The 19,429-nt window shown below is 38.3% G+C and overlaps 1 protein-coding gene across 2 annotated transcripts in view; it reads left to right on the forward strand.

The window, feature by feature from the left end:
* The first annotated feature begins 8,051 nt into the window (after nt 1-8,051).
* The window catches only part of spock2 (SPARC (osteonectin), cwcv and kazal like domains proteoglycan 2), a 39,091-nt gene continuing 27,713 nt past the window's right edge, over nt 8,052-19,429 (forward strand). For both annotated transcript variants that reach the window (XM_026190253.1, XM_026190254.1), the window contains exon 1: nt 8,052-8,423. In XM_026190253.1, coding sequence (XP_026046038.1) covers nt 8,235-8,423 — 189 coding nt within the window. In that variant the 5' untranslated portion in view covers nt 8,052-8,234. The remainder of the gene's footprint in view (nt 8,424-19,429) is intronic.

A 19,429-nucleotide genomic window follows, 5' to 3' on the forward strand; every position in this document is an offset into this window, starting at 1 on the left:
AAGAAGATCCAGGACTGTTGAGCACATGGAATTTATATCAGGCAAGATTGGAAGAACAGTCCTTTCCCAGAAGTTCCTCTCCCCAGTTCCTAGACATTTATGGAGTGCTGTTAAAAGGGGAGGGGGTGATACACAGCCTAAAACATGGCCCTGTCCCACCTGTTTTCACATTTGTTGCTGCCATTTTCTCAGTTTAAGCAGCTGATACGTCCCTGTGCTCTTCTGTGAATAAAATATGGGTGTATGAGATCTGAAAATCATTCTGTTTTTATCTACATTTTACACAGCTTACACATGCTAGTTTTTCCTTTTTAAATGTTAATTTTTTTTCAGTCAGTCAATAAGCTTTAGTGACAGATTGGTGTCACAACTTTATGACCATGTTGTTCACTTAAATGCTTTAATAAATGACTAGAAAGTGTGCTATTCTCAGAGACCCAAAGTTTAAGAAAAATCTTGCACAATTCTGGCTCATGATTTCTAACAGGGAGGCTTTACCATCCCCCACTGCTGCAAATGCCTCCAGACCTGTTTACAATAGCAGGTAATTGCTCTCCAACTTAAAGTCTTAAGCCTCTGTGTCCATTCATGCCTCTTATTTTTATGGGGATTGTAGGTTACTTACATCCCATTCTGGGGACTGACCTTCTCTTTGACTAGGTTTGTTGGAATAAAAACCCAAAGAAACACAGAAAAGTACTAGTATAATTTTGAAAACTACCACTTGCTTTACACTGAAGTTGAAGCTTAGTTGATTAAAACTATGTAAAACCAAAAGTATATCAGATGTAAAATATACACTCAAATTGACTATATGAATGAACATTTCAGGAAATTCTAACAATGCAACACAAAAAAAGTTGATATCTGACTCAGTTTACCTGACTGGTCCTTGTTTAACGGTCTTAAAAACTAAAATAGCTTTACAGCACTCATATGATAAATTGCTATGATTTTACATTTGCAATATCAGAAAGCCCAGATAGCCTAAGTGTTGCAACAAGCAGGAAATAATCCTGTTTGACATTTGTTGATGATGTCATCATTACTACAGCTGCTAATGTGTGAGCCCCCAAGAAACGGTTGCTGTGAGTTAGTTTGTATATATACAGTATATGTGTGTGTGTGTGTATATATATATATATATATATATATATATATATATATATATATATATATATACATACATGTTTATTAACTTTTGTTGTTCATTGTTTAAACGTGGTCCATTGACTTATTTTTCACTCTTCAGTTTTCGGTTCGTGTCTTTTTATGATTATTATTATTATTATTACTACTACTATTATTATAGCCTAATAAGATTCCTATTTGTGCTGAGCAAGATTTGAAAAGTCCATTATTGCAAGTCATATCAAAAACTGACTCACAGTCAGTCACGTAGTCATCCCAGTCTCATAATATGCACGCACCAGAACCACCTGATACTGGTTGTGATGACACATTTGACCTCACTGACTAAGACTAAAACTCTCTTTTTTTTCTCTGCAGCTTTACGTAAGTATAGTTTTGTGAGCGCTAAACTTTTTTTTTTTTAAGTTTACCTTTTATTTAGCACATAAACAGTGCTGTGATAAGACTAAGAACGCTGCAGAGATGGGGCAGAATGTGTTGGCAGAAAGCCTCATTTGGTTAAAAAGAAAACACCACATTTGTGATAACTGAAATGGCACATGCAAGGATACCGATGGTTAGACCCTCGTGCAGTTAAAGTATGATGTATCGCGAGACACAATAAGATCGCTGATCACGTTCCTTTACTAATTCACCTGCACAAGGCAGCTGTAGCAGTTGTTTGAATTTAAACGACAACTTTATTCTCCACATTTCAACTTTATTCTGAAAATGAACAACAACATATATATATATGGTGTTACCCTAATAGTCGTAGTAAAGAAGTAGTAAACAAGGAAAGGTAAAACAGAAAAAATTTCAGTAGCTGACTACACAAAAAAAATAAAAAAGCTGAACTACCTAACAATAAACTAATGCCAAAACTATTTAAGCTACGTTCATTTCATAGTGCAGTTTGTGTGCTTAATCGCACTTAACCTAGTGGTGAAATTCCACAGTCGGCCCCCGATTGATGTAATGCACTGCATAACCAGATAGTGGCGTCACTATACAAGCTTTAAGTTTCACACAACGAAGAAGCTGCAGCCAGTGTGGTGAAAGTGCTTATGTTTGCATGGGAAATGTTTATGCCCGGTTGCATCTATTGTTTGTGCCCGTGAACACACAGCAGGCTGTCTGACGTGTCGTTTTCACGGGCGTTTCAACTGTAGCAAGTGCGTTTTATTCTGCTCCATTAATGTTTCTCCGCACACAGCGCCGGTGCCGTTTTCCTGAGCTTAAGCCTGCAGACTACACTGTTTGGGGGGAAAACATTATTTGTACATTGTCATGGAAGAAAAGTAAAAAGGGAAACAAAGCGTGACAGGCAGTGTGTTTTACAATTCAAACAGGCCTGAGAGGGCTGTTAAGCTGGCCAGCCTCGGGCTAATTCATGTATAATAAATCTATTACCAAGTGGCTTGTTGAGAGTGCTTTTTTTTGTTGTTGTTGTTTTCTGGAAGTACTTCCTTTAATCAGAGGATCATTGGAGCGAACCACAAAGAAAATCCTACCTGTATTTTTTTTCATCCCAGCATACTTGTTTCAGTAACTGGTGCGAAAATAACCCGAGCAATTACGATGCACTTAACCAGAATGTGCTCAGATACCACCTTCTTCTTCACGCTCTTTTGCATACGCTTATGTTAATGAATTCAGTAAGAGGTGAAAGGGTCTCTGGATTGTGTTTGGGAGGCTGTGACTATAGCAACGGCATGCCGTTGTGAGCAGAAGTACTTTATTGCTGTTTATCACTCCTCGTGGCATGAAAAATGAGGTGGTGTCTGTCACTCTGAGGAGACACTTCCAACTGAAGAAGAATAACCTTTCCATCTCAGCCTTCCTCGTGTTTATCTGAAAAGGCTTTTGCAGTGAATGCAGGATCGGCTGTTTGGCTCGGCGAGGCTGCATCACCTGACGCTGGACCTGGGACAGGTTTTGATTTATTGCTGGAAGAAGCAGAAACAGACCCACACTCTCAGGGGAGTGGAAAATGTGATGTTTAGCTTTTTCTCTCTCTCTCTCTTTGTTTGTGAAGATACACTCTTCTTTATTAAAGCATTAAAACTTTACACAACACTCCAGAGGGTGGATCTGCTGGGCCTTTCTGTTCAAAGATGATAGATCTGAAAAAAAAAGAGGAAAAAAAAGAGGCCTAGATAAAATCTAGTAAGGAACATTTTACCACTATCTGCTTTAAATACATTTCCAGAGGTGTAATAAGCCCTGTGTCATTCATTTATTATTGTTGTTGGTCACGGAACATGAGCAACAAAACAAAAAGGTGTTATCGTTTCCTTTCACTGACTGCCAACTTGACATAAAGCACCCAAAGGAGGTGGATTATTTGCATTTTCCAGCTTTGGTTGCTGAGTTTGTGAACGAGTTTCATTATTGATATTGATCGAGTGTAATTTGGCACAGAGGCTGCATTGCTAAGTGATAGGTAGCAGAGCAAAAAAGTCACTGCATGCATGATGACTTAAGACAGAGAAAAGGATCCCGATCATTATTTATAAGTACTCTTAGTGTGACTTGTCCCAGAGTGAAGCTCTCTCTCTCTGTCTCTCATTTTAGAAGCATGTGCATTATTTAGCAATCCTGCCAAACACAGCTTTCCTCGGCTGTTGTGACTGCTCTTTGAATCTTAAAGTATCCTGGATATCGTCCGTATTTACTGGACTAATACCACCTATTAGTCTTGAATGGACGTTACAGTTTAAGGGAAAAGTTCTGCAGTTTGCTTTTTTCCAGCCCAAAGTTAAGTAACATCATTAATATAATGATATCTGTAGGGAGACCTGAACCAATTGACTGACCCCTTAAACAGACTGCTAGAAAGTCATTAGTAATGGCACACATTCATTAAAAAAGTATTAATTAATAAGCTGACAATTAACTTAGGCTCCAAGACTGGCTCATGGATACACACATCTGTTCTGGATGACAGAATCCAAAATGTTTCGTTAATGAACTTCACTTTATCTGTGCGGTCGTCACAATTACATCTCTTCCTCTGAGTCACAAAGCATCAGACCCAGGGAAAACACTCACATGACACAGGAGTGTATTCACAGTGCTTTTATAAGATTGCATTACAGCCTATAGTACTATGACTCAAGGATTTCTCAGCCATTTATTTCCTTTTCTGTCTTCAAAGAACGAGATGAAAATTGTCAGTTCCCGTGTTCCTTCCTTTCACTTTCTGCTTCACTGCTCCGTGACTGTCATATCACATCTGTCTGGGTTCACGGCCAGGCCTTTGCTCGATTCCTGCTGCAGTAGCTTCAGGTTTTCCTCCTAATATGTGACTTACAAGAGAGAAGTTAATCACACTGTAATTTTTCTTCATGCTCTTCATTGCTTTCAGTTTGATTAATGTTGCTGAGATTAAAGCAGGGAGATTGCATGTATTCGTGTCTGGCTACAGTTAGCTTTAGTTGAACGCAGGAAGTACAAACTAAGCAGAGTCCAACCAGCTAGAAAATTTGTTGTTTGCACACATGAATATTTTATTCAGCTTGAGTGTGTAGCATTAAAAATACGCATTTGCATGCTTGCTGTATGCTTCACTATATGTGGATTAAGCTCAGCTGCTTTCACACACTTGCTTGTATCACATCACATAATTTCCATGCACGAGTCCATGTTCAGTTCGAACAACTTCCTGTCTTTACGCCTGCCTTTATTAAGGTCTCAAATACACTTCTTTCAGGATAAAATAAAGATGGCATCAGTTAATCCAGCATTTCATTTACAAGCTGTCATTCACTGCTCCTCTCTAGGGCTGAGACTGCAGCAGGCTATGCAGATATAGTCAAACGCTATAGCCTGGCAAAGTGCAAATGCTGTACTTCCCCAAAAAATGCATCAAAACATTTTATACAACGCAACCGAGACGTATCATAGAACTACAGTCAACATAACCACATCGCATACCTCTTTTTGTGTTGTCATTAATCCAGATAACAATCAACATTGACTCTTTTCTGTGGTTTTTTTTTTCTATTTTAGCCAACTGTGTTTCATTGTTATAATGTAGATACAAGGGAAAAATGCAAGGTTGTCAGTTTGTCAATCAAGATATAACAATGTAATTAACTATTGCTTTAACTTTATTCCATATGAAAATCACATGAAATCAGACAGCACTGTGGTAATTTGTTTCATTTTTATTAAGACTGAGAGGTTTTGATTAAGTTCACATACAATAATGAGTTTTGACAGCATGAACAGTACAGTTTGAATAATTCATAACATTTGTTGTAGGTGTGTTGCACTTAGGTATCCCATTTCTAGGGCCTGGTGTCATGTATGCTGCCCCTTACCGGGACACTTAGCAGAGTCGTGTGAGATTACACCTTAGTTAACACCTTTTTGGATGCCACAGGAGAAAAATTGTTGTCCACTGCATCTTTAAAAGTTACATGAGAACAAAATCTTTTCAAAATTTCAGTCCAGTTTTAAACAGCATCACAGAACTGAGACGGTGCCTATTAGCGTCACAAATGATATTTTAAAAACTGCTGACACTGATGAATGTTCTGTCCTTGTTCTGCTTGACTTAAGTGCAACATTTGATGCAACAGTCCATAAAACGTTTTTGACTGAGAGGCTGCAGCATCAGGTTGGTATATCTGGAACAGCTCTACAGTTTTATTTTTGTTTTGTTTTTTTACTGGTGACCACAGCTCTCCCTATTCTAAAATCTGGAGTCCCCCAGGGGTCTATACTAGGTCCTATCTTGTTTTTAAAAAAATTATATATACATGCTGTCTCTTGGTACCATTATACAGAGAAATGATATTTTGTTCCACTACTATGCTAACAGCTTAGTATTAAATGAATGGTAAAATACACAGACTTATATTTTCTAAAAAATTAAACTCAGAAAAAAAACAGAAAATCCTATCATTGGTCCAGAAACGCTCCATTTACTCATCAAGTCCTTCCTTGGTTATCAGTTCATGTACAATCAGTTGTCAGAAACCTGGGTGTGCTTGAGAAACACATAAGCAAGGTTAACGAGTCCTGCTGCTACAGTGTAGCAAGTGGCGCTGTTACACTGTTTACACTGGCTGCCCTTTACTTTAAGAACTGGTTTTAATATTCAACTTATTATTTTAAAAAACATTCAAAAAAAAAAAAAAAAAAAAAAAACATTCATGGCCTGGCTGCAGTTGCACAGCCTGAGATCCTCCCAGAAACCTGTTTACTTTTCCCATCACGCTCACACTTAAAGAGAAAAGGTGATTGAGCATTTGCTGTTAGGGCTCTTCAGCTGTGAAATGACCTGCCCGAGGAAGTCCAACTCGCTTCCTCAGTGTCTTCATCAGTGTTAATTTATAGCACTTGGTAGCGCTTTTATTATAGATTTTATATCTTTGACATTCTTAGCTTATCTCCATTTCATTCTTTAAACTTTTACATTTTATGTTAAATGTATTATTTCCTATGGAGTCACATTATATTTTATTGTCTCTTGCACTTGAGTCTCGTGTGGTTTTTTATAATTGATATGGAAAATTGTTTTTATAATTTATTCCTAGGGGGCTTTTAAAAAAAATTACGTTTATTGTTTGTTTATTGCGTGTTTTTGAGAAGCACTTTGTAAATGCTGGTTTTATTAAGTGCTGTACAAATAAATTTTATTTTATTATCTTTATGGTTCATTGATTTTTAAGGCTCTGTTTGGGCAGCAGCTGTAATCTATCACTCCTAAATTGTTTTAAATTTTCATACAAGCTGCTGGACCATGAAACCAAATGATAATTTCTAAATACTTGTGTTATTCTTCTGAAAATACTTACATTTACTATTTTATATTAAATAGATGATTAGGTTTTGTCTATATGCAATTGGATTCGAATTTTATATTATATGTCATATTGTACTGTATTTATTATAAAGTCTCAACTTTGTAAACAAATGTACTCTTGAACTGAGTAAGTGCAGGCACTTACTAGATAATTAAATGAATTATGCGGAGCAGATTCATAGCCTTACTTTCAACAACTACAACAAATGCCACAGCCACAGTAATTGATTATGTATTATAAATAATAACGCCATGGTCTCTCTTGGAATAGATATCTTAATCTCAAGCACACTATTTTGGATTAATATATCTGGATGAATAAAGGATAACTAACAAGATAAGCATAAATAAAAAGAAAAATCCAGTCACTTTAGAAAAAAGGGGGGGTGAAGTGAATCGCCTAATAGCTGCTGTTGATACCTGAAAAGTTTGATTCATTTGAAATTAATAAATTGTAAATAAAACAAAAACATCCCTGCCAAGTGATTAATCTCCATGACAACCAAGAGAGAGCCGCATTCATTGATGAAAGTCGTGTGATATGATTGAAGCCTCTGGAAAAGCTCTAAGTGGACCCAGTTGGTATTTTTTTTCCAAACTAACATCGCTAAGTACATTTGCATAGCTCTTTTGTAGATAAAGGGTCGCAAAGGGTTTCCCTGTTGCGGTGAAATTTTAATGAAAAAGACATCTTACCGTGCTGCAGCAGAACTGCTGGCTGAGTGTGTGTCAGAGTGGGCTTTTTACTGACTGAAGGCTTTTTTTTTTTAACATAGACATGAGCTGGAATGATCAGGAAATCCAATCTACGACTATCCCGATGCCAAAATTTCTCAAATAAAAACTAAAACCTGTCTAATCCCAGCCTTTCAGGTGGAAGGTTTTACTTATCTCATCAGAAATAAAGGTGATCTAAATATGTTTCCCCTCACAATCCTAAAAGAATTAACTGAGGAGTCAATAATACATTATTATAGCCTTTATTTACCTGCCCCACAAACCAAAGTGTCCCACCTGAAAAAGCCCAGAGCGGAGAGGAGTCACGTGACATTTGAATTCGTTGCTTGTAAACACCAACAGCACCCAGGAACATGCAAATAAATGTGTGGCGTGTTCACGGAAACACACCCTGAAAATCTCTCTCTCCCTCCCTCTCCCTCTCTCTCTCCTCGAGCAGAAGGCGCATCCTATAGGCTAATCAGGTGGTACTTTCAGTCCAGCCTCGGTATCCTCCTCCTGCTGCCGACAGTCGGTGTGCGCGAGGTGTTTTTGTTTGTCCGCTACCATGGTGGGAAATACGGATATCGTGTGCCTTCTCGTCCCGCTGGTGATGCTGGCGGGGTCAACCCTCCAAACCGAAGTGAAGAGCGTCAAAGAGGCGGAAAAGACGGGGAATTTCATGGAAGACGAGCAGTGGCTGTCCACCATTTCACAGTACAGCCGCAAGATCAAGCACTGGAATCGCTTCAGAGATGTAAGTGTTGATTGGGAGATCCGCTGTAATGCGGTATGAGATGCGCTGATGGGGAAACACGCACTCCACATTTCGGAAGTGTAGCCTAATAGTTATTATCACACACTTTCGAAGCGGGTTAAAGCACAGAAACTTGGTGCTGGCAGTTTTAACACATATAAATGTTTCAAAATGTGAAAAAACATAGAAAATTAAGCACTATAAGATCTATTTTACACAGAAAGGCTTTTATAGTAGAATTAAATGGGAAATACATGTAAGTGACAAAACATGGTATTGTGTATTATATTGAATTCGGGTGATTTTATAAATATTGATTCAGTAAACTTCCACAATAGAGCCCAAGAAAAAAATGCCACATTTGCAAGCACAGTCCATAGTGTATCGACTGCTGTTCTTCCTACTTTTCGCTTATGAGCCCTTTGCTCATTCTAAGCAATTAAGTTTCAGCCCCACTTGCACAGAGGCATAAACCTATTCCATCACACTGACCTGACTACTGGTTGCCCCAGATGTGCTACCAGACGTGTTCCAAGAGATTTCACAAACAAGGGAATTTAGCAATTAGAGCAGAGCCAGTGATTGATTGATGAGCATTTTCACCTACTAAACACACTAAACTGGGCTGCAGGGATTGATTAAAGCTTTCAGAGCACTGTGATATATTGCCGTGTCTGGGGCTGCATAGCCATAGTTTTGCTTTCCTTTGCTTCTCTGTGAAATGATTAGTAATGATCCCAACACGATTTGGGCAATAGTGCAGTTGGATTAGGTTCCATATGACTCCTGTTAATTGGGTTTTAATTGATCCTATGTGGTAACTGCACTGAATGATAGGTATCATTATTGGATCTGAAATGTGAGCGGTTTGCTTCAGCTTGAGCATCTGTTGTGAGAACAATGGCTTATCTGTTCTGGAAGAAAAGATGAGCCTTTCGAAGTAATAACCTTTCCCGAAGAGATTGCGGTGTCATTTCTGATCCTCCTCCTTAAAACACGGGTCGTGGTCCCCGGAGAGGACGTGAACGTGTGTGAAAACTGTCAGCATCCCCTCTCGGGGACGGATTAGTTTGACTGTGATTACTTAAAGAGTGTGTCCTCTGGAACTGTAGTTAGGGAAGTAATGAAATTGTGGGCACGGAAAGATTAAGTCAGAATTATGGTGGGATTATAACTCACTGGTCGTGGCTCCATATTTGATGCAGAATGTTTGTTACAGCAGCGATGTCATTATGAATTCGGCACTTCGTGATTAGCTATGCAGAAACATCACTTTTCACAAACATGACAGGAATTTGACGAGTATCCCAAGATATAAACAGTTTGCTTAACGATAGAGCTTCTAATATAAAGATGTCACTTTCTCTGTGCCCCCTTTTCCCTTAATTTAACATCAAAGCTGCTGTGCAACACAAACGGCCCCTACTTTTACACACTGAATCTCTTTCATGATCATTATTCTCAAAGGTGATTGTCTCAGTGTGTTAGTGCATATGCGTGCATGCATACAGGCATACAGATGTGCTCTTGATTTTGGGAAGTCTTAACGCCCGTGTGCATGGCGGTATCTTTGTTAATGATGATGATGACAGGAGAAAACATCAGAGGAAGTAACCAGTGAACATCCAGAGGGAATCGCCAGTAGAAACTGCTTTGATTTCAGCTTGCTGCTGTAGCAACTGCAGTCTCTGGATGAAGCATGTATCACTGGGAATTTGATGACTCTATCCACTCACAAGTCTTGCTTCAGGGTGTGGGAATAAATGGAAAATTCTTTTATTAGGGTTTCTCAGTAATTAAAACTGTAAACGTCCACAGCTGAAATACAGATTTCGCAACCAAATAGCGCTGGGGGGTTTTTCTTAATAGTTGCCCCATGATGGTCTTTCAGTTAAAAAAAGACAAAAACTGGAGCAGTTCAGTCCCTGGGAATATTTTGGTTAGTGTATAAATGACTGCCAATGACACAGTTATAGGTATTGAGATTACGCAAATTCACTTGCACAGTCCTCTGAGAGCCAAATGCTAAATATTAATCCAACACTGGAAAGCAATAATCAAAGCAGCACGACATGAAAGAGGAGCTCTTCCACTCTTGCTTTGGCATGTACGGAAATGCACACAGATGCACACCAAACCTCCCCCCACAAAAACACACTGAATACATAGGGTGCAGAAAATGCACCGTAAATATTTTATATTTATTCTTTTGCAGGTTTTTAAAAGCAGGATCAGGATAAGAGGCTCTTTCACTTCCAATACAAAAAGGGCTCCCACACTTCAATCTATTTGGCATCCGAGGCAGATAGATTTAACAGATACAGTCAACAAATAATAGAATGGGATACCTTCAATCCTTTAATCTGACAGGTGCACTCAACATTTCATTCCACTAATGCACCAAATCCTGGAAAAAACTATAAGACAAACATGGGAACTGGGAAGACAATCATGGTAACTGGGTGCAGATTTGTTACATTACCTCAAACATGAACAACTTTTGTCATTTTTCAAATTTTTATGAAGAATTGGTCACTTTTTAGCTTAAATGACAATCAATTAAGGGTTACATTGACATTTTTTTACATTTTTATATCAGACAAAGACAACTCGAGTAAATATTAAAGGAAATTTTTAAGGGAAAAAAGCTATCCAAACATAATCCTACCAAAGTAATTGCCCCATCTTGTTACACTATTAATTAACTGGGATTAACCACATATTGAAAGCCGAGTTAAAGTTCACTCACCACACCCAGGCTTGATTACTGTCAGACCTGTTGAATTAAGAAATACCCTAAATAGAACTTGTCGGACAAAGTGAAGCAGACTAAAATCAACATGTACATGCTACAATCTAAAGAATCTCCAGAACAGGTGAGAAACAAGTCACTGACATCAGTCAATGTGGAAATGGTTGCATAGACATTTCTAAGGCTTTGGGACTCCACCGAACACGGTCACAGCCATTATACACAAATGGAGAGAACTTGGAACGGCGGTGAACCTTGCCAGGAGTCGCCGTCCAACCTAAATCACTCCAAGAGTACATCAACCACTTATCCAGAAGGTCACAAAAGAACATCTAAAGAAATGCAGGACTCACTTATCTCAGTTAAGGTCAGAGTTCATGATTCAACAATAAGATAGAGACTGGAGGAGAAAACCACTGCTGATGAAAAAGACTGCAAAGACTCATCTCGCATTTTACAAAAAGCATCTTGATGATACCCAAGACTTTGGGGGAAATATTCTATGAACTGACATGACGAAAGCTGGAACTTTTTTGGAAGGGTTGAGTCCCGTTACATCTGGCATAAAACTAAAACAGCATCTTATAAAAAGAGCATCATACCAACAGTCAAACATGATAGTGGTAATGTGATGGTCTGGGGCTGCTTTGCTGTTTCAGGATGACTGATGGAACAAAGAAATTTGCTTTCTTACACAAAAATCCTGAAGAAGAATGTCGGACCATCAATCTGTCCCCTGAATCTCAAACACATTCGGGTTATGTAACAGGAAAATGATCTAGAACACACCAGTAAGCCCACCTCTGAATGGCTTAAAAAAACAAAAACAAATGAAGGTTATGGAGTGACCGAGTCAAAGTCTGATCTGATCTTTGGCGTGACCTTGAACAAGCCATTTATATTTGAAAATCCTCCAGTATGGCTGAATTAAAACAACACTGCAAAGACGAGTGGGCCAAAATTCCTCCACAGTGATGTGAAAGACTCATTGGCAGCTATCACAAACACATGATTGCAGTTCTTGTTGCCAAGGATGGCACAATCAGTTACTAGGTTTAGCGCACAATTACTTTTTTCACACAGAGCCAAGCAGGTTTGAATAGCTTTTCTCTCTTAATGAATGAAATAATCATCTAAAAAAATCATTTTAACTCAGGTTATCTTTTTCAAAGGCTAAAATTTGTTTGATGATCTAAAACATTTAAATCTGATAAATATCCCCCAAGGAAAGATCAGGAAAGGGCCAAATACTTTTTCACAGCACTATGTATAGACAGTGTACTAAATGATGGGAGTCTGCTGTAATTTTGTGCATTGCAGATCCACTTTTATGTTATTAAAGCAGATCAACAGTAGATTCCATTTTGTTCTCAACTTACCTTGTAAAAAATAATAGTGTCCATGAAATCACACGGGCATGAAATTGTTCTGGTCCTTTATTTCTGTTGAAGTAATATGAACATATATATGTGTCTAGAAATTGATGATAACAAAGAGTCAGCAATTCAACTTCATACCGAAGGATGCTCTACATTGTTAGCCTCAGTCAAACATGGCAGCATGTACTTGTCAGAAATAGCTCAGTGTTTAAAACTGGATTTTTCTGTGTACTGTATATATTTTTGTGCTTTCCCCCTTCCTATCCTGCACTGTCTGTGCCCTAAATCCTTATCTTAAAAACATGCACGTCTCCAGTCAGGCATTTCAGGACCACCCAGTAGCAATCTTGCCTGCACCTGTTATCCATTCACTTCATTTTTAATGAACAGAAACTCGTCGGCCTGCACAAAAACATCAGATCCCTCGTCGATGTCAGTGAATTAAATATGCAGAACGGTGGAAGCACTTGGAGTAGACTCTGACAGTTCTTATTGAGATGTGATGTTGTATTCTTTTGCTCCAAAACACTAGCAGGTTTACCTTTACTACCTGTTCTCACCTGTCTGTTTTTAGTCTCTCATGCCATTTATCTGGCTACAGTGCAGCAGAACTGCGGGCGCACTCTCAGTTGCTTCTTTTATTATTTCACCATGGCATACAGAAATGATTGTGGATAAATCGTCTGTAACGCTGGAGCCAAACTCTCCATTAAAGGCTATCCAGACGAACAGTAAATTATCATCGCTAGCCCGACGCTCAGTCTGTTATTCCCACTGCACATGCTGTCTGATGTTAAAATAGACTGCTACTGATGCATTAATGCTATGAATGATGATAGCGGCTTATCAGAAAACCATTAATCTATCTAGTCATGCTTTGTTCTGGCATGAGTCGGTGCTTATCGCTCACCAGATTCTCCTCGAGGCTGTAAGCATCCAAAGCTCTGAGGCAACGCACACGGAGTGCATCTTGATCGCCTCCAACTGTTTTGGGAGAGAGGGTCTGCTTGTTCAGAGTTTAGATAGAGTACTGGTGCACTGTGGGGTGTCTTGGCTGGTTACCAGAGGCCTAGGTGGGCTGTAATTGAGTAGAAGAAGAAAAAAAAAAGAAATAGCCTTTCATCGTGCCAGGCTACAGCTGCTTCCTACAGTGGTACAATAGCCACAGCTGAAGGGAACAGGTGTCACAAAGACAAATTTGCTAAAGAGTTAAGAGGGTGATTAATTTCAATTTTCTTGGAAGATTCAGTTGTTTACAAAATGGAATAAGTGCATCACAATTCAGAAGTCTTCATACAGGTGTGACTAATGCCTGCTTAACAACACTTGGGTATTTAAAACAGCCATTTTCCTTCCAGTTGCCAGCAATCCCTGCCTGCCTCGATTTCTAAGTGACCTTCTACTGCATTTCCCACACCTAGTTTGGGAGTCTGTTTGCCAAACTTGCTGCAGGAAACACCTAATATCCCAAAAACTACCAATAAAGAGCTCTTTATGGGATACTGCCAGTGTCCTGAAGGTAAACGACAAAGTTAGTAAAGATCCCATTTACTGTTTTTTGGAGTTGTTTGGTTTTTCTCTGAGGTGATTTAAGTTGTGATTTGGTTAGACTTAAAATATCAAGCACGCATGATTATGCATGGTCAGAGGTGATATGTTTTTAGGGGCAGCGTAGGGTGTTCCAAGCCAAATTGTTCCTGGGGGTGAGAAGACAGACAAGAGTGATGATATCATAGAAAATAGAGGTACATGGCTACTCTGCCAGGAAATAGTTACTTGGGGCCAACCCTGCAGCCATGCCTGGCCACAAGGAGGTCTGGGCATCTCTTTTTATACTGTTGCCCCCTTGACCCACACCTGGAGAGAGCAAGATGGATTATCAACTGAAAAACACTCTAAATTAATTCTAATTGCATATCAGTATGACATGTTTATATCAATTCTGGTGCAAAACAACGTTCTATATATAAATTTGTTTCATGAATCTCATTCGAAAAACAACAGTGCAGCAATCTAAGACCCAGTGAGCCTTTTGAGGTTCTTTACAGCAGGTTCAGTAAATCTAACTTTGCCCCCTTTAAAGCTAACAATAACTTTAAGTGCCAGTAGCTGTCTCCACAGTAAATGCAGTTGGTCTTGAGCCAGGCTGATTCACAGCCAGTGTGAGATCAGGCCCTGTGGGTACAGGAGTGTATACCAAGGATTTTGATTAGCGCTGTGGAGAAATTGTTAAAAATGGTTAGAAATAACTGTACGTATCCAGATGTTTTAGCACCTGGGAAATCCTGAGAGGAAAAACTGTTTGTTGTAATCAAACTGAGAAAAACATAAACACACACGCAAATATGTCATGTGCACATATAAATCCAGTGTATGGAGCTATGATTCTTGTTTTGAAAGGAGGTTGGCGAGTCTGGTCCTTCAGATTTAAGTTTTAATTGATAAAGCAGCATTCATAACACTGCTGTCTTTAAAACTAAAAACACATGAGCAAAAGAGCTTTGATGAGTCAAATATACACTCATAAGATTAGTTAATTTCCCACCTTATGACAACTGTATGGGCTGGGTATGTTTTTTTTATATAAGCTGTTTAATTGTATTTAAGCACTAATTTTTTGAATACTGAGAAAGTACTGTGGTTATTTAAGTCACTGAACAGGACCTTTTTTTATATGGATACAAATAATGTGGCTTGCTGTGAGGTTAATTGTATTAAGAGACTGATCGAAAAGTCTGAGGCCAGGTTTTGTTTTTTTACTGAGGGAAAGACAATATAATTTTGGCTAGGAATAATGAGCAGGTATTTGTATCAATATGACAAACCAAGCTGACTAGCTTTAACTGAAAAATTAGCTTTCCACCCTCTTGAGCCCAGTATAGTAATGGAGTTCTGTCAGGACAAGCAAGGCAAGCTGTGCTTGCCCAGTGCAATCTAAAGACTGACAATAATTCAAACATAACAAAGTGAAACAATCCCTCTGCTTTTATCTGAAACTGTGTTTTATCATAAAGCTTACCTCTTTGCATTTATCCTTTACATTACCGTGATCATGTTGCCACAACCGTCTATTGTCACAAGAAGCAGGTTTGACATTGATTCCAATGAAATCGTAGGGTGTCTTTCATGGGCATTTCAGTTTCTCCTTAACAGATGCATGAGCTTGCCAAGTTGAGAGGCCAATAGCTTCTTTCTTGTTGTTTGTGCATGGTCTGTGAAGTCAGAATAAAGCTGCCACTGTCTATGCTTTCACTGCACTGAGATCAGTTACTATATGTACGTTTGTGGAAACAGAGGTAACATTAGTAAGTAAACTACCTTCTGTGGTTATATTGCCAACTATCTTGGCCAACATATGTGATGTAGAGGAGACGGAGTGTAATAATTCTTTTAGCGCATTAGCAAAGAAAGCTTCAATGATGGAGAAAAGAAATCTAATCTAATTTAATAAAACATGCAAGTTAAAGTCAACCATCACTTTTAAATTAGCAACTCTTAGAAGTAACTTGGTAGAATGAGCGTACAAACTAACCAGCTGTTTCGCCAACACACCGCCTTCATTTTTCTGAATATTCTTAATCCCCCTGAAGATATAAACACTTAACCATGTCCCACAGCCCCGAAGCCTTGTATTTCAGCTGTCCTTTTATTTATTATGAATATATTTATTACACTTTTCAAAGTCAAGGCCTGTTTTTCTGACCTGTTTTTCAGAGATATGTAATCCTTGCATGGTAGCTAATAAAGAAATGTGATTTTATAGAATAGGGTGCATTACTAGAAATTAAACAGAAAAGTTTTTAAAAGTAGTTCAATAAAAAAGATTAGTCATCTTCAGCATTAATATTGGCAAATATAACATAATTTGGGAAGGTACTTTTATTTGTTATCATTGTTTTGATCATTTATGTGCAGTTTGACAAGAATAGAGTTTAGATGTGATTTTTATAGTGTTTATTGTTGTTATTATTATAATTATTATTATTATTGGAAAAAGGAATAGTTTAAAAAAATCTCCACCACTTTTCAGCTAATAGTAAATATTTAGTAATATATTAAATATTTATTTAACTAGAAAAGTAATAACATTTTACAGTTTTTGTGCAGAAAGGTGAAGACATCCAGGAAGAGTGCAGCAAATTGCAGGAGACTGTCAGCATAGATTAAACAATAAAAGTCAAGCAGGGCAAACTGGTATGTTTTAATTAGGCCCAGTTTTTTCTTGATAAACAATGAACAAAGCAGTATGGTCATTTCTGGCTCCAAAAAACAATGACAGTGGTTGTGTTGCCAGACATGATGCCTTCAAACTGTAGTCGACAAACTACTGGCTGATGGTGGGCTACGTCCACCTTTAATATAGAGACTATGAGTACTTGACATTTCATAATTTATTCTTTTTGTTCAGATTAAGTTTCCAAGCAGTATTCTTCTTACGTAAGATGACATCAGCTTAACTGAGCAGTGAGTCACCAAGTGGACATTATTTATGTGAGAAATTAAGGACCTATCGCGTCACAACCAAATAAAAATGAACTTGATTTTGACTGATTGGGTCTGTGTTAATTCTGTGCTTTAGGTAGGTCATAACCCTACGTCGCAACATGATGTGTACCTCCCGAGAAATGCAGCAACATATCGCTGTTGAAACAGTCCACATGGGCGTAACTGTTGACAGCGGTTAGATCACAGAGTCCACGTAGATTCACCCCAAAATTCAGGTTAGTCTCTGGTGGAAATTAAGAATTTTGGGGGGGCTTCTGAATATCTTGATCTGTCTGCCTGTCAGTATTTGAAACACCAAAAAGAAGAGCTTGTTTGTCACAAGACCCATTTGTTTCAAGATAACATTTCAGCAAAGGGAACTTCAAGCAGACTTCAAGCTGAACCAAGGAAGCTTTGGTGCTAAAATTCTTATCTCTTACCTACTGATTATGAATATTTATATACTGACATTTCTTAACAGTATCCCAAACAAGGAAAAAGGAATATATGTATGAATTTAAAAAACAAAAAAAGTATTTTAGTCAAAATAGGAATTTGTGAATTTTAGCAGGGTCTAAGACTGAAATTAATAGACCCCCATATCTGCTTTTCACATGAGATGAGCCAGGTTTCAGTCCTGTTGTGTTAACGTGGGTGTGACTCTTGTCCGATTACACTGTTTTAGACTCCCCTGTCTCAGAACATCGGCCAATTCTTATCCCTTTTGAAACCCTTACCTAGGCAGCTTCATTGATTTTCCATTGTCGTATGAGCCTGTTTTTCAGTTGAGATGTGTTTTCTGCAAAGTGTGAAGCTTCTTGCTGTGCGCACCAGATTCTCCTGTGAATTGCACACTGTTTTCTTATTCCCCACAGGGCCCTGAAAGGCACAAGGGCTGATTTTATTTATAGATAGTGAGGACAGGGCTGGCATGAGTGCACAGAGGTTTCGTGGACTAAGTGTGATTTTCATTTTGTTTGTTTTTTCATAACCGGATCTGTGCATGTCTGCATGCCTGTTGTGTCTATGCTTCATGTATTGCCAAACAACATGGATGATTAAAACTGCATGAAAATGTCTTTTTTAATTCAGTGTAGCCTGTCCTTTTAGTTTTGTTGGGGTTTTTTGTACATTTTAATGTGTATTCACTCAAATGGAAAAAACAATTTACCGTTTGTCTAATTAGATGCAGTTTTCAGTCAGGCTTTATATTTGACCTTTTATCCATTCTTTGCTCTCACAGTATTTCTGACGTCATTTGTCCGTGAAGCGTGAAGAGTGACATTAGAGCCTTTCTTGAATGAGAATTATGTATAATGCACAATGACCATATTAGCGAAGTACCTCACTGTTTAGTGCAGATGTGAGTGAATGCTTTTTATCCACCACTTGCAGAGTGAAGGTGATTACTCATTCTGGAAAAAGTAAGGAAGGGGGTCATGTCTGTTTATTCGAGGTAGAATCTGTCCACATCTGCCTATATTTTTTGTGCTTTTCTTCGATATTAGTTGTATATAGACACAAATCTGTGCACCTTTGCGCTACTCAAATGCTCGCACAAGAAAACCCTCAATGTTCTCAAGACGGAAACGACTTGACTCAAACCTCTCCAATCATTCTTTGTCTAGTGTTTTCTATTTGTGTCTTTTGGTTTGATGCCTCCCTCTTGTAAAATACATTTTTAAAATAGCACTAGTTCTGTTGGTGCTTCTCTAAACATCCAGAGACTTGCTCTACAAATGCAGGTTTCAATTTTGCATCTTCAAAACCTTAAAAGCTTAAAAAAAACCCACAGAAAATAATTAGAAAATAAATAAATTAAAATAATAAACCATTTTGATTCACCGCTCTAATCTTTTGTCCTCAACGTGTCCAGTTTCCTTAAATCTTTTAAGGACACGCTGCACACCATGCTGAGATATGCCAGGTTTTCAGCTAACAGGTCAGTGTTAAGCAGCTTAACAAACAAAAAACAACATTCATCTGAAAATGAGCAAGTGCAAGGTCTCAACTGAAAATGAATAAAAAAGCAGCCAATGTCCAAAGATAAACTATGAAAGGCCTTCAAAAAGGCTGGAGAACTATTGCTCCAGACCACTTTTAAAAAAATACAAGAAAGTTTGGCTCATCAGAAGCAAAATGAGAGGTGGATCAATACATTTGCACAGTGCTGTAGATTATTACTTTGCCCTCTTGCCCTCACCCACATTTTGACCATTGATTGAATTCTCAAAAAGTACTAAACTCTGTTTCTTCTTTTACTTACCCGGTCTTTGGAGCACTCTTACATAAGCCTCTCTCTGTCCTGTAAGCGCACAAGCCTCTCAGTATTTGATGCCGTGCCTCTGCTCTGCCTCTGCTTTGCAGTCCTGGCTTGGTGCATGCAGAGA

The sequence above is a fragment of the Astatotilapia calliptera genome, chromosome 13 (assembly GCF_900246225.1).
Source record: "Astatotilapia calliptera chromosome 13, fAstCal1.2, whole genome shotgun sequence".
NCBI lineage: Eukaryota > Metazoa > Chordata > Actinopteri > Cichliformes > Cichlidae > Astatotilapia > Astatotilapia calliptera.